General features: G+C 36.1%; 1 protein-coding gene across 1 annotated transcript in view; it reads right to left on the bottom strand.

The window, feature by feature from the left end:
* HMCN1 (hemicentin 1) overlaps positions 1-15,486 on the bottom strand; it is a 442,670-nt gene that overhangs the window by 41,630 nt on the left and 385,554 nt on the right. Inside the window, exons 83-91 of the mRNA XM_077763274.1 lie at positions 14,594-14,807; positions 12,722-12,856; positions 12,127-12,317; positions 10,326-10,407; positions 5,702-5,971; positions 4,967-5,137; positions 4,692-4,862; positions 1,060-1,230; positions 97-267 (exon numbers count right to left, since the gene is read on the bottom strand). Coding sequence (XP_077619400.1) covers positions 97-267; positions 1,060-1,230; positions 4,692-4,862; positions 4,967-5,137; positions 5,702-5,971; positions 10,326-10,407; positions 12,127-12,317; positions 12,722-12,856; positions 14,594-14,807 — 1,576 coding nt within the window. The remainder of the gene's footprint in view (positions 1-96; positions 268-1,059; positions 1,231-4,691; positions 4,863-4,966; positions 5,138-5,701; positions 5,972-10,325; positions 10,408-12,126; positions 12,318-12,721; positions 12,857-14,593; positions 14,808-15,486) is intronic.

Raw genomic sequence — 15,486 nt, 5'->3', positions numbered from 1 at the left:
ATGAATCAAATAACAGTATATTATAACTTTAAGGACTTACAGCCATAATAAACCTTTAGGAAAGTATAATGTTGACTCACTATTTCCAATACTCACTTGGACAAGGGTCGTTATTGCAAAAATCACTCTGGACATCAGTCCCTTCACATCTGCTTCCTCCGTACTGGGGGACAGGATCAGAGCACTCCCTTGTTCTCTGTCTGGCACCCCCTCCACAGGACACAGTACAGGCACTCCAGCTGGACCAAGCAGCCCATTTGCCATCCACTGGATTAAGGAAAAACATAGATACTCAATTTCTAATACCCTGGGCATTGTTGTTTTGGGTGACTTTCTTCTTATTTTTTGAAAGTTTTTTTTTTTTTTTAATTTTCCCCCCAATTTTAATTTGAATTCCAGCTAGTTAGTATACCATGCAATACTAACTTCAGGTCTAGAATTTAGTGGTTCATCACTTATATAGAACATCCAGTGCTCCTCACAACAAGTGCCCTCCTTAATCCTCATCACCTATTTAACCCATTTTCCAACAGCCCACCCCCCCAACCTCCCCTCTGGAAACCATCAGTTTGTTCTCTGCAGTTAAGAGTCTGTTTCTTGATTTCTCTCTCTCTCTCTTTTCTTTTTTACCCTTTGCTCATTTGTTTTGTTTTTTAAATTCCACATGAATGAAATCATATGATGTTTATCTTTCTCTGATTTTGGTTTATATGATACTCTCTAGCTCCATCCATGCTGTTGCAAATGGCAAGATTTCATACTTTTGAATGGCTTAGTAATATTCCACAGTGTGTGGGGGGGTATGTATACATATGTATATATATGTTCATCAGTTGATGGACATTTGGGCTTTTCCATAGTGGGGCCATTGTTGATAATGCTGCTGTAAACACTGGGGTGAAATACTTCAGATCAGTATTTATATATCCTTTGGGTAAATACCTAGTAGCACAATTGCTGCGGGTGATGTTCTTATTGACATTGACTCTTACTGACATGCTACCCAGATAATAGATAGATACCAATTTATTAAGGGTGTAAACACTGTATCTCTCTTACCTGGACAGGGTCTTTCATTGCAAACCTGCATCTGTGTTTCTGCCCCATCACAGTAGGATCCATCAAATGATGGTGGCGGGTTATTACACAGTCTTGTTCTTATCTGGGCACCTTTACCACAACTCTCACTGCACGCACTCCAGGGCTGCCAAGCGCCCCATGCTCCAGGAACTACAAACATCCCAAGAGACAGAGCTGCAAGTCACAGAACTTGTATAATTGTAAACAAACAAAATTATACAAGTAAATTAACTCAGTGAAGAGTTAAATTAGCCTGGAATCTAAAATGATTGAAATTGAACCAAAGGAAACGTAAATAATGTTCTTACTTTAGAATTTCATGGGAATTAGTGTTTATAGGAAAATTCAGAAGGCTACCTAATGCCAAAATGAATGCTTACAATTATCCAGAGGGACTATTTTATTAAAATAGAATGTAATCAAACTACTATATGTAAACATAATCTAAGTTTAAAAATCCTAGATAAGTATTTGTTTGTGCTTTATGCTCTGGGGAAAATGGAAGGAACCAGAAGCTTAGGAGCAAGGCTGTATGACAGATCTAGATGTGATTATAGACAATACAAATGTTTCCACAAGGATAACTTGGACTCTGTTTTTTTTAAGTAGGCTCCACACTGGGTGTGGGCTGAAATTCACGACCCTGAGTTCAAGACCTGACCTGTGATCAAGAGTTGGATGCTGAACTGACTGAGTCATCCAGGCGCCCCGATAACTTGGACTCTGGGCTTAAGACCACATCTTTAAGCTTGATTCAGCTTCATGTTTAAAAATACACTTGGATCTTTCAACAACATGATGATTTGCACAGTTGTAGCTCTTTAAAAATTGTCTCCATTACATAATGTTCAGGAATTAAAAGTTCTGAATAACACACTCACCTGCTTCCTAAACAACAACAAAAAACTGACTCGTAGTTTCCAAGGAGTGATATTAAGGCCTTCCTTTTGGTCACTAACAGATGACACCATCTACCCACAAGACTGAAACAACCTTATATTTCCGACCAGGTGCATGGGCTAAGAATCAACATTACGGTTTCTCTTATGTATAAGTCAGTATCAAGTCATATTTTTGTTTTAAGGGTACTTTGTAGATATGGAGCTCATAAAGTATGTTTTTGTAAAGAGAATCTATAAGGCACCAAAAGAATAAATTGAAAATCAAGTAATGAAACTATCATTTGACTGCTTTGTTTAGAAAATATTTTAAAACACACCTTGAATTTTCTTTCAATTAACTACTTTTTAGTTGAGTTTACTACATATTTTTTGTTCTTTGTAGATACAGGCAAACACTGTCACACACATTTATTTTAGATGACAAGAATTTGGACTAAAAAGTATTTGGCTAAACCTAAAAAGAAAGAAGAAAGCCTTTAAATATAAGGCCTATATTACTCAAAACTACTTCTTTATTAATTCAAATTGCTGTTGCTCATAGTCCTCATATATGGGCTATGTGATTGAAAAAAGTCTGCTATTCCAATTAGTTTAATATATTCTATTTTCAAGGCTGGGGTTAACAAAAGCCCACACCTCTTATAAAGCCTATATAGCAGAGATGCATTTTTTTTTTTTTTTACAAATAGTTTATTGTCAAATTAGTTTCCACATAACACCCAGTGCTCTTCCCCACAAGTGCCCTCCTCCATGCCCATCCCCCTTCCCCCCTACATCCATCAGTTCTCAGTTTTTGTCAGCATTTAAGAGTCTCTCATGGTTTGCCTCTCTCCCTTTCCCCCACCATTTCCCCCCTTCTTCTCCCCCTTGGTCCTCAGTTAAGTTCCTCCTAATCCTCCTATACGTGCAAATATATGATATTTGTCCTAGAGATGCATTTTTCTATTGGAGATAATGTTTGGTGATTGGTTGACGTTTATTCATGTATTATCTGTATAATTTGTTTTTTCTCTTTTTAAAAATGTTTATTTTGAGAGATAGAAAGAGAGAATGAGAAGGGGAGTGGAAGAGAGACAGGGAGAGAGAGGATCCCAAGCAGGCTCCACACTGTCAGTGCAGAGCCCGACATAGGGCTTGATCTCACAACCATGAGATCATGACCTGATCTGAAATCAAGAGTCAGACACTTGAGCCACCCAGGTGTCCCTATAATTAGCTTTCTAATTCTTAAAGATTAAAAAAACAGTTTTGGGTTTGGTTTATTTAAGATTTCGTGACAGCATTTTACTTTTGTAATGTAATGTAAGTTCTGAACTGCAAATCAAGATACCTAGGATCTAAGCAAATAGGTTTAGGAATGAGACAGACCTGGACTCAAATCCTTCATTCAGTTTTTACTAGCCATGTAACATCAGGGAATTAATTATCATAATTATCACATCATATATTTTTTTCTGAATCTCGGTTTCCTCATTTATACAACAGGATGCAATACCCAATGTAGTGGATAACTATTCACTTTGGTTTTTTCAGCATCCCCTACACCCCCTTTTTAAAAACCAGCTCGCTAGGTATCTCTCCCAGTTAAGCTTTATCACTTCAACTCTTCGAGTTTGTTCGTGTATTTATCAATATCTGAACTATATTATCTGTTTATCATTCTAACTCCAACAATGAAAAAATGCCTTGAGCACAGAATGGGTGCTCAATAAATATCTGTTGGAGAAATAAATGGATAAGTGATGAGTTAATGAAGGACCAGCCACTCTTCTACTCCATATAACTTCTTTTAGAGTGTCAAACAAGGGTTCATGCCTCTTACACTGGAGGTAAGTCGCTCAAGCTGGTTATCCAAGTAGCTGGACTTAGTTGAGTTCAGAGATGAGTGTGAGTCCCAAACAAAATCAAACAGGGCTCCTTCCTTTCAGAGGTTGATAGGAGTTCGAGGGAGAGAGAGAAAGACTCTTTTGTTTCTCAGGCCTTAGATTATAAGACCCTTGTGAGCCACTAGCTGCCAGCAGTCATTTTTTCCACCGCATGGAAAGACAATAAAGCCACAGAGAGGAGAGCAGAGATGAGAGATGGAAAACATGCTAGTAAAAACACTGGCCAAATCCTTGAATTCAATAATACCCGAAAGTAGATTTTTCTACTTAAGCTCATTTAAGATTGGTTTCTGTCACTTTAATTTGAATGAGCCCTAAAATACCTATGGTGTAGGGTTGTTTTACAAAGTAAAAAATAACATGTACATAAAGCACCTACCATGGCTCCTAGAACACGACAGGTATTTAATGAATGGCGGCTATTACTCTCCTAGCCCTCACTCATTGTGTATTTCTAGAAGTCTTTAAATATCCTAGACTTCATTTTCTTGCCTGAAAATGAATGGCTGCGTTAGGTTTTAAGGTCCTTATTACTTCTAAAATTCTATGACTGTAAATACGTATGTTTCCTCTACATGATTAAAAATACACCACAGTTTGTAGAACTAGTAGATGGTCAATTAAATCAGGGATTTTACTTAACATTGATTAATGTCATATCTTTCATAAGCTTGTATCAGTGAGACAGAACTAAGAACACAGGGAATGGATATATTCCAGGGTGGAGGCCACAGCATCTTTTCACAACAAAGAAGAAAAGGTAAGTATAACTCCGTTATTGGAGTTAAAAATAGAATAGTTTTGCTAATCAGTGTTTTCTCACCTGGGCAGGGCCTAATGTTGCACATGATTATTTCCACTGCATTCCCTTCACATGGCCGCCCACCATACTGAGCTGATGGATTATTGCAAGTTCTGGTCCTGGTTCGGTTGCCACGTCCACAACTCCGTGTGCATTCTTCCCAAGAGCTCCATTCTGACCAGCTACCATCCACTACACAAAGACAAAACATCATCAACAGGGAGCCAATCCATAGTTAGCGAACAGCAATGTGTATCTGTCGAACACGTGCCTATCCACTGAACATAGAGATGTACCTGGACACAGCTTACGGTGGCAGTTTCGCATTTCTGAATCTGACCCTTGGCAAGGCTTCCCACCGTTGGCCGGAAAGGGGTTGTTGCACAGACGACTCCTCTTTTGGATGCCTTTTCCACAGGTGACACTGCAGGACTGCCACGTAGACCACTGGGAATATCCACCGTGGACTGCAAATAAAACACTGTACTTTGTCTCTGTGTTTGTAAATAGCAAAACTATAAATCGAATTTCATTCATGCACTGGGTCTAGAGCTGGATCTATAATTGTTGAGCAACTGCTTATGGATGCTCTCCTCTTTGGTAAAATTAAAATCTACACAGGAGAGAAGAATGCCAGATAATTAACTGGAGTTTCTTCCCAGCTCTAATCCTGACTCTCGTGGACATGCGTGACAGAAGAGTTAGAGACCAAGAAGTTTAAATACTGTTTACCTTTTGGATGCATCATTCTTTCAAGACAAATAAATGCATTGATTTCTGAGAATTAATGTGACTTAGTTTTGATTCAAAACCTCAGCCGGGATTTTGAATTATTGCCTTAGTATTTTACTGCTCTCAACTGTATTGTTTCAGTCCCTTCAGTTGGGAAATTGTGATGTGATTTTTCTTCTATCTCCACAATCTAGAAATATCTTAAGGGTCCAGGAGACTTGGACTAAGATGCTTAATCGTTTTTATGATTTGGGTCACCCCAGGTGCTACTTAATATTCATCCCTCTGATCACACTCACCCTGGACGATGACTGGCACCCTGACAAGGACAGAACCCATCAAGTTTCGAGCAACACACTCATATTCAGATGTATCTTCTTTTTGAGCAGCAGCAATATGTAATGAGTTGTTGGACAGCATGTTAACTCGGTCATCCCAAGGGATAGAGTGCCCTTGACGTGACCACGTAATGGTTGGATGAGGCTCTCCAGTTGCCTGACAATTCAATATGACTTTGCCACCAGCATGAGCGACAGTTTCTACTGGCTCAAGAGTGATAACAGGAGGACCTACAGAAAAAAGCACAGTGTTTTCTTAGTTTTTATGAAGCTATATTAACATTTTTATCAATACTATATAGTAATGTTTTTTTAAAAGTTAGGCTGACTTGTGTATAGAACACTGTTGTTTCTCAACTACTGAGGATGCAATTGCCATTGGTAGATTTTTCATAGCTTTGTTTCATTTACTAAATGTCCAAAATTTTAAATCCCTAAGCAGATTAGCCTACGTCACGGGTTCTGCAGTTAGTTTTGCTGCATACTTAAATTCAAATTCTGCTTCTGTTCCTTAGGACCTCTCTGAGCCTTTGTATCCTTCATAGAATTCTTGTTAGACTCCATCAAGATGAGATAAGCCTAGCTCTTTGACAAGGTAAGTACATAATATGATTAGTACTATTGTTATCATCATTTTTGTCTGTGTTTTACATGGCGAACACTCACTTCTTTCCCTTACATCTCTTCTGAGGTAAAGAGTCATCATTAACTTATTCTTTCATAACTGGTCATCATTCATTTATATAACATAAATGAACGTGTCAATATGACTACTCAATATGACAAATGAATTGTGTCAATATGACTACTCAATAGTAGACATATTGAGAGTCTACTATTTGCCAGGCATTGTGTTAGATGCTAAGGGTACAGAGATAATGGATATAACTTCTAGCCTCAGGGAGTTCACAGTCCATGGATAAGACAAGTAACTCTAATGATTTAGCTGTTCTAGAATATAGTTCTAACAATATAATATAGTTTTGTAATGGAGTAGGTAGAATAATATTTAATATAGAATAAGCAAATGTGTAGTGATATGGACACATAAACAATAGTGACTTACTGGATCAAACAGAGGCAGTCACTGAAAATGGAGAGGGAAAGGAATATACAAGAATCATTAAGAACGTAGAAATAATAGAACTTTGTCATTGACTTGAGAGCAACTGATAACTACAGGCTTTTGACTTGGGCAATATGGTAGAAGATGGGAAGAAGCACAAATTTGTTTGGAGGTTGTATGTTTGAATGATGATTTATATCCATTTAGAACTATTGAACTTGTGGTATCTGTGGGACATTCATGTAGAGATGTCTAGGTGGTAAGAGAACATTAATATCTGCAGCTCAGAATAGAGAGATAAGCTAGAAATACAGATCTGTGAGTCTTTCATGAGTGGATATGATGGCTTCAGAAGTGATTCTGAAAGGAGAGGAAGAGGACCAAAGACAGAAACAATGACAGCATCATTATTTAAGAGATGAACAGAAGACAAGCCATGATACTATGTAAATGATATTGTAAATGATACTAAGAACAGATAGCTGAGGTAGGAAGAAAATCAAGAGAGAATGGTATCCTGGTCATCAAAGGAAGGAGTTTCAAGAAGGAGGGAAAGTTTAATAATATCTAGAGTAGATCAGAGCTGCTCAAGTGACGTCAGGAAAAAACAAATGTAGAAATGGCTGTATATAGCCACTGGCCAAATGTTTATACTGGTCTACAGTGTCAAGCAAGATAGAATACGAAGGACTTCATGGGGAAGAAGAAGCTTGAACTGGATATGGGTAAGATTATATATAGGAAAGGGGAGTCAGTCTACTTGGAGACAACAAAGTAGCACGGAGATGGATTTAGCTTTGAAAGGATGATTGACCCTGGAGAGCAGCAACATACACGGTTTTAAACATTTAGTTAATCAAAAGTGTTCACATCTGAATAGGTAAGCAAAAAGGGGCCTGTGTATTCTTGAAGGATGAAAGCTGTGTTTTTGTGGGATTGAACTGAATGGTAGAATGGTTTGCTCAATGAGAGGTAATGAGTATCAGATAATTCGGGGTGATGGTTCTGTTTTAGATGGAGCAATATATCTGGAATAATAGAACATAAAGCAAAAACAGAAGTAGAATGTGTTTTGTGTTTTTCTGTGACTATATCACCGTTTTACGTGAAGATGTTATTGACATGCTGTCTTTTACAAAGGAATTATTTCATGAGGTTTGACTCTCTCAGTGAGTGTCATTACTGCATTATTTGCCCACATCATCCTACTCAATTACCTCCTTATTTGATGTTTATATTAACTTTAACCTAGAAACTTTCAGGGCTGAGGCTTTTATTTTCTTTCAGTGTTCAAATTACATTATGTGTTTAGTAAACTGTTGCTGAATAAATTAAATGCCTCAGATTAATCATACAACACTAAATGATAACATAATGATTAAATGAGCTCATTTGCTCCCTCTTTTATGGTCAAAGAAAGTGTCAAATAAAACTCAGAATCTTAATTTCAATACCATATTTGAACATTTCCAGTTGCCCAGAAGGCTATAAATGAACTCAACAATAAAATCTCATATGTACATCTTTCAAGGGTGAATTAATTCTACTGGTCACATAATGATCAGTTAAATACCAGTACTTTATCTAAATGAAAACATTGCTTCTGGTGCTTTAATCTTAATTTTAAACAAATTATATTTTGGTTTTTTTAATATGCCTCATTTATTTAAATCAACTTATTGTCTGTAGGTGTAGATGAGCTAATCTAATGCAGCGTTTCTGAAACCAATTAGTGGAATGCTATTCCAGGAAAGAATTAATCATTGTGACATCCTACCTACATTCACCCAACAAAGAGCGGAAGAAGGTTTCATGGAAATAACATTTGGGAAACATGGCATATTATACCTTCTTCTTTCTAAGTTATAACACATCAATATATTAACATTTCGGGAATGATCTGCAGTAAAGAAATCTGGTGATTTAGCAGGGCTTGGCATACAGTAGGTGCTCTTTATATATTTGATAAATGAATGAACTTTTTAAATCTATTTTTTCTCAGACTTGTTCGACCATGAAACTCTAGTTTTTTTTCCTGATAACATCTCACAAGGTTATTGTTTAATAAATATGTACTTTAATAAAACACTGTCTTAGCAGGGTATGGAAACAACAGGTCTGGCGATGGATAAAGGGAAAAAGAAGATGAGAGTATATATGTTTAATGGAATAAAAGGAAGGAAATACTGCCATTTGCAACAACATGGATGGACCTTGAGGGCATTATGGTAAACTATTTAAACCAGACAGAGACAGACAAATAGTATATGGTATCCCTTACATGGATGGACCTTGAGGGCATTATGGTAAACTATTTAAACCAGACAGAGACAGACAAATAGTATATGGTATCACTTGGATGTGAAATCAAAAAAAAAAAAAGAAAAAGTTAAATTCACAGAAACAGTAAATTGGGGAAAATGGGTGATATTGATCTAATGATACATAATGATACAAATGTTCAGTTATAAGACGAATAAGTTCTGAGGATCTGATGTAGAGCATAGTGACTACAGTTAATAATACTGTACTCTATACTTGACTTTTGTAGTCGGGAGATCTTAAGTGTTCTCACCAAAACAAGCAAAACCAAAAAATGGTAACTGAAGTCATGGGTGTATTAATTAGCTTGACTGGGGCAATCATTTCGCAGTGTATATCAAATTTTGACATTGTACATTTTAAATATGTACAATTTTACTTATCAATTATATGCCAGTAAAGCTGGAGGAAAACATTGTCTTAGATATTTACTAAATATCTAATAAATCCTAAAGTGTGAAAAATATTTTAAGAAGTTAAAGTCTTAGATAATAGTAGTTTAGCAAATAGCTGCTGGTAAATGCTAGTATATAGTGCTTGATAGTGAATGAAGAAAATATAAATTTATCCCATTAAATACTGAGCCTACGCACAAATAAATTTATTCACTTAAATTCTCAACCCAATGATGCTATCCTCAGGTTAGTCCTGAGTCATTCTGGAGATCAGCCAATGGGTCCCTGGAGTTTTTCATGTTTTTCTAATTCTGAAAGATGGGTCTTCTGATGGCTTATACTGAGGGGCTTTGTCATAAGCATAAGTACTGCCCAGTACTCACAATTATTTCATGGAAGATTGATAGCCATCAACTCAGAGCACTTTTGAGTTCACTTTTATTAGCCTTTTTAAAATGCCACAAAATGACGTTTTTGTAAGCACGTTACAAGAACTGTGATAAACCACATGAAGGGTGCTTGACTGAATACATTGCAAAATGAAAGAAAGCTCTGCCACCAAGCAACTCCATCTTGAACTCCATGTGTTAGATTAAAATAGAAGAAATTATCTGTGCCAAACTGTACGTACCAGTCTTATGCTTGATAACAAACTGCTCTGCCAGCAGCAGAAAACTAAATTATACATGCTCTGCAAGCTACCATTAATATACCTGCTATAAAGTTCAAGAAATGAACAGTTCTTGATTAGGAAGCATTTTTTAAATCAGGTGTTCACACAGAGCTTAATAAAGCCGCTTACTCTGCAGGGTCAGACTCATGCTGCGCTCCACCGCCCCAGCCTCATTGGTAGCCACGCACGTGTAATCACCGGCATCTTCGTTCTAGGGAAATAAGTGGTGTTTTATAAAAATGTGAGCCTACAGACTGAGGCAGGTAACTTCTGTCACCAGGATGCTAATACAAAATTTCATTCTTGAAAGAAGGGGTTTTAATGGAAATAGAAAAATCTACATATATTTTACATCATAAAGGCGTTTAAGAAAAAAGAAAAAGAAGAAAAAAATTCCCAGTCTAAGTTTTCAAAACAGCTTATTATTGCGCTCTGGGAATAATAATTGCTAGGAAACCAAAGCAAAACTAATATTTTTTATAATCTTCTATCCAAAATTATCTCACTGAAGAAAAATGCCTACTCTGTTCTTCTAGATATCTTAAAAAGCATTAAAATATTGAGGACAAGTTAAAAAATATTGAGACCTTCTAATGGGGGTTATTAAAATAAATTAAGGATGAACTTCAGGGGACAAAGTGAAAAATTGATAATGATAAATCACAAAATATAAATCACAAAATTATATACATACACGGTATAAAGGGTTCCTACATGGCTCGGTCAGTTAAGTGTCCAGCTCTTGATTTCAGCTCAGGTCATGATCTCAGGGTCATGAGATTGAGCCCTGTATCAGGTTCTGCACTGACAGCATGGAATCTGCTTGGGATTCTCTCCCCCCCCAACCTCTCTCCCTCTCCCTCTCCCTCAAAATAAATTTTAAAAAATCTGAAAAAAATAAGTACTATGAATTTAGATTTGGTGACTAATCACAGATTTTGCTAAAGTCTTGTAAATAGAATTTGTTAATAGAAATACTAAGTAACTAAAGGAGAACTAAGTTGCATGAAGTAGAGGAAGGTGGGGAAAGGAAGATAGATGTTTAATAGGGGGTGTTAAAATATTATCCAAATAGAAATTTTCAATAAGAAAAAAAAAAAGAAATTTTCAATAAGAAATGGTAAATGGAACTTGGAAACATTTCAGGTTTGGAGATAGATATCTAAGTATCTGAAACTGTATGGTGAAAACAATTAGTATTAGTATTAACATTGGTATTAGAAGAGCTACCAGTGACTTCAGAGGTAGGAATACTTAGGTAGAGAAAGTGGAATGTGGTAATGAAGAAACCTGAGACTCACTAGTGTTACAGCATCATCTCAGAACTGAAGGAACAACTAACAATATCAACACTGAAATAAAACCCAGGAGAATGAAAGACTAAGAGTGGTTCATTGGATTAGGTGATTAAATATTGTATTTTAATTATTTCAGTTAATTCAACAGTGCATTAAAAATCACCCATATGTAGTCTAGTTGAGACATTTTTAGATAAAATATCTCATTCACGTGATCCCCAAATTAGAGTAACTTAAAGCAACACTCATTTTCTGGATTACTGAAGCTTTTGGAAAGCTTGATACAATTATCGGCTTAGATATGAAAGTTATTCTACACTTGTAATTGTGTTTGTAATTCTTCAATTTCTGTGTTCTAAAACAGATTGGAGGAAGTTATCTAATGATGCTAAATAAAAATAAATCAATGACTGGGAACAAAGCAAAATTATTTTGTTGCCTGTCCTTCTTTGAAAAGGCTAATAGTCAATTTCAACCATCATTTCAGGTTTTTTTTTAAAATAAAAACCCATTGATTCAGATTTTATGATTTAAATAGGAATGCAAGAGAAACTTTTTCCTTTCATGGCACCTATAGAGAGGGATTAATTGTGGCAGTGAAAGTGTACATCAACGATTTCAGTGTGACTTACTACAGTGCCATAAATGGCCAGGGAGCCATTGAGAAGTTGACGGATTCTGTGGGTAATTTCAATATCCACCCCCTTTCTGCTCCAATGGATGGTTGGGGCAGGGTCTCCTTTCACTTCACAATTCAAGATTGCATTACCACCAAGTGGCTCAATCCAGTTAGAAGGGTAATCACCTTTGAAGACTGGAGGTTCTGGGAAACAACAACAGATAATTAATTATAAGCAAAAGGAAGCTCTGATAATTTCTCTGTGATTTTGACTTATTTAGAAAGATAATTTAGTGAAGAAGGCGAAAGCCACTTTTGAACCCCATGAGTTTTCCAGAATCAACTGCTCATGCTAATCAACCGGATAATTTTGTTAGTTTCAATAATCTAAGCAGATGATTCTGTTTTGTACCAAATGATCTCTTTGCTTACTTACTTTTGAGTTGAACGTTGATAATTTTTTATTTCTTATGAATGTGCACATCTGTGAAATAGGACTAGTTGGATTAATAAACTGAAGTTATAGTATATTGCTATATAATAAGAAAGCAAAATGCAAACTATTCATTGTAAATAAATGATAAACTAAAAATAGAGCATTTACCTACCTTTCACATAAACAAATCCAATTGCCTTCACAAAACCAACGCTGTTCTCTGCAGTGCACACGTAAGTACCCGAATCCTCTTTCGACACTCTTTCAAGAACAAGTTCACTGTGCCCATTAACACTGTCAAAGTGGGCTGCGAGAAACAAGTTAGGAAACAACATAAATGCCTCTCAGTAACCTAGGAAAGAATCACAACAGCTCAGTATTTTGCAGGTTGGATTTATGAGTTGGTCAGCAATTGAACTAGAGGTCTCATCATGACATTGGAGAAGAGAGACTTTTCCACAGACTTCTTCCTCTGAGCTATTGGCTAGGTCTCTAGACACTTGTTTGAAGAATGAAAAACAGCAGAAGGAATGGGAAAAGAGAATGAAAACAAACATCTTTTAAAATTATTTTAGATTTAAAGTACACCTTTCATCTCAAAGCACTGCCTAAATCTGGCTCAAGTCTCTCTAGGTTTCAAACTCTTTCATTCAGATGAATGACATTTTCCATATCATTTCTCTCGCCACCACTTTTCCTCCCAAACACTTTACATCAAAACATGAAAATTTTTTCAGTTGTAATTCAACTGACTTGGCAGGCCTGAGGGGAAATCATGAAAAACATATGCTAGTTAGGTAATAATTAAATTTGTAATAATTTAAACTTCTCCATAAATGGTGATGATATAAATATTTATAAAGGTAGTTACAACATTTGGAATAGAGTATAATGTAAACATGCTAATCCTAAAACAACTGACACTAAGATTCTGATTAGACCAGCCAATATCTAATTATTTAGGTATGTTTACCTTGCATGCTTTCCTTCAAATTATTTCAAAAAAATTTCATTTTGCTGCATAGTAAGTAGAATATTAAGCTTAAAAAATTTAAATACCTAAATTAGTATTATACCATCAGAAAACAGTACTGATTAGATTTTTTAGTCATAAATTGCATTTATTTTAAAAATAAATTTATTTTTATTTGTTTTTTAATGTAATTCATTGTCAAATTGTTTTCCATACAACACGCAGTGCTCGTCCCAACAAGTACCTTCCTCCATGCCCATCACCCACTTTCCCCACTCCCCAGCCCATCAACCCTCAGTTTGTTCTCTGTATTTAAGAGTCTCTTACGCTTTGCCTCTCTCTCTGTTTGAAACTATTTTTTCCTCAGTGAGGTATACTATTATTATTAAGGTAATATAGTTGATGAGAATTTCAGTCGTTAAATCTTTTGTAATAGAAAAACTCAAGTTTATTACTTTTCTAGCAAGACATTTATTAAATGCCAATAGTGCAGTATTTTAGAACTCAGTTTTGGGAAATGACCATTTCTTATTACTGATGATGTCTTTGTGCTGATGATAAAGTCTAACAAATAAGGAGGTATTTGTCCTCCTGGAGATGAGTGCTTCTGGGTTCCAGGCACTACCTTAACACGTAGTGCACATAGTGACTAAAAAAATTTCTGCATAGTTGATCTACATTATAAGAGAGGCTAGCAGATATTAATTCATACAGCAAGAAGCAGAGTTCTCCTCTGTAAAAATAGGTGAATCTTCAGTACTCTGCCGTAAGCCACCTTAATCCATTTATCAATGATGAAAGAGGTACAGGGAGGCTAAGTTTAGCCTGTATACTGTGTATACAATATTGTCTTCTCACAGAGGGAGGGAGGGAGATTATTTTTAGGTAAAAACATCTACTAATATCCTATAATATATGGTCCTGTGATTAACTTGTCCTTTCAAAAGAATGAAAAAAGAACATATCTACTGGGTAACTTGTCAATCAATTCCCACAGCTAAAGGAAATGGGGATTGCTTTAGAGTTCTTTATGGGTGCATTTATTTACTTTTTAAGAATTAAATTACCCACCTGGGATAATATTGTTATTGAAGGTCCATGTTAACTTGGGCAATGGAATCCCAGTGGCTTTACAGCTTAATCGTAGCTGTTCTCCTTTATTTAAAGACACATCTCCAGGAAGTTCAGTAAAAGTGGGGAGAACGTGCACAGTCAGGCTGACCATGTGTGTGTCTTCACCTGCAGCATTGTTAGCAACACAGGTGTACGTGCCAGAATCCTCCGGCTTAAAGAAAAATCATAGTATTTAAGATTACATAATCTTATATTACATAAAGTACATAAAATTGCATAGCTTGGTTCCCAAAGGAGCACCCTTATTTAAAAACAGTTTAAATTTCCATCTTGTAGTCTGAACCATCTGGCGAGCTTTTGCACCACATAATTTAAAATGTATAAGGGTTTAAACAAAAGCCCATACCTTACAGAATGACAGCATTTATAGTAATAGGATCTCATAAAACTTTACAAAAGTTCTCAGGTTTACTAAATATCAAGTGTGCTGATACTCTGCAATGTTCAGATAAAGAACAAATAATTTCATTCTTTTTTTTAAGTATAACTTATTGTCAAGTTGGCTAACATACAGTGTATACAGTGAGCTCTTGGTTTTGGGGGTAGATTCCTGTGATTCATCACTTACATACAACACCCAGTGCTCATCCCAATAAGTACCCTCCTCAATGTCCATCACCCAGAACAAATAATTTCAAAGACTGGTAGCATCTTGACAGCATAGCTGGCTCTCTTGGTAATGTGGCACCAGAGACCACCAAAATTATCACAGGACATGGAAAGAATAGAAGTTTCACTTGTTAAATCCACTGGCTGGTCTTGACAGTCATCTTACTAGTTGTACTGGCAACATTTGACACAATTTTGACCCCCTTCTCTTTGATATCATA

The sequence above is a fragment of the Crocuta crocuta genome, unplaced genomic scaffold, assembly GCF_008692635.1.
Source record: "Crocuta crocuta isolate KB4526 unplaced genomic scaffold, BGI_CrCroc_1.0 scaffold3, whole genome shotgun sequence".
Classification (NCBI taxonomy): domain Eukaryota; kingdom Metazoa; phylum Chordata; class Mammalia; order Carnivora; family Hyaenidae; genus Crocuta; species Crocuta crocuta.
Note: the sequence above shows the minus strand (reverse complement) of the source record. Positions and strands in the feature narration are given on the sequence as shown.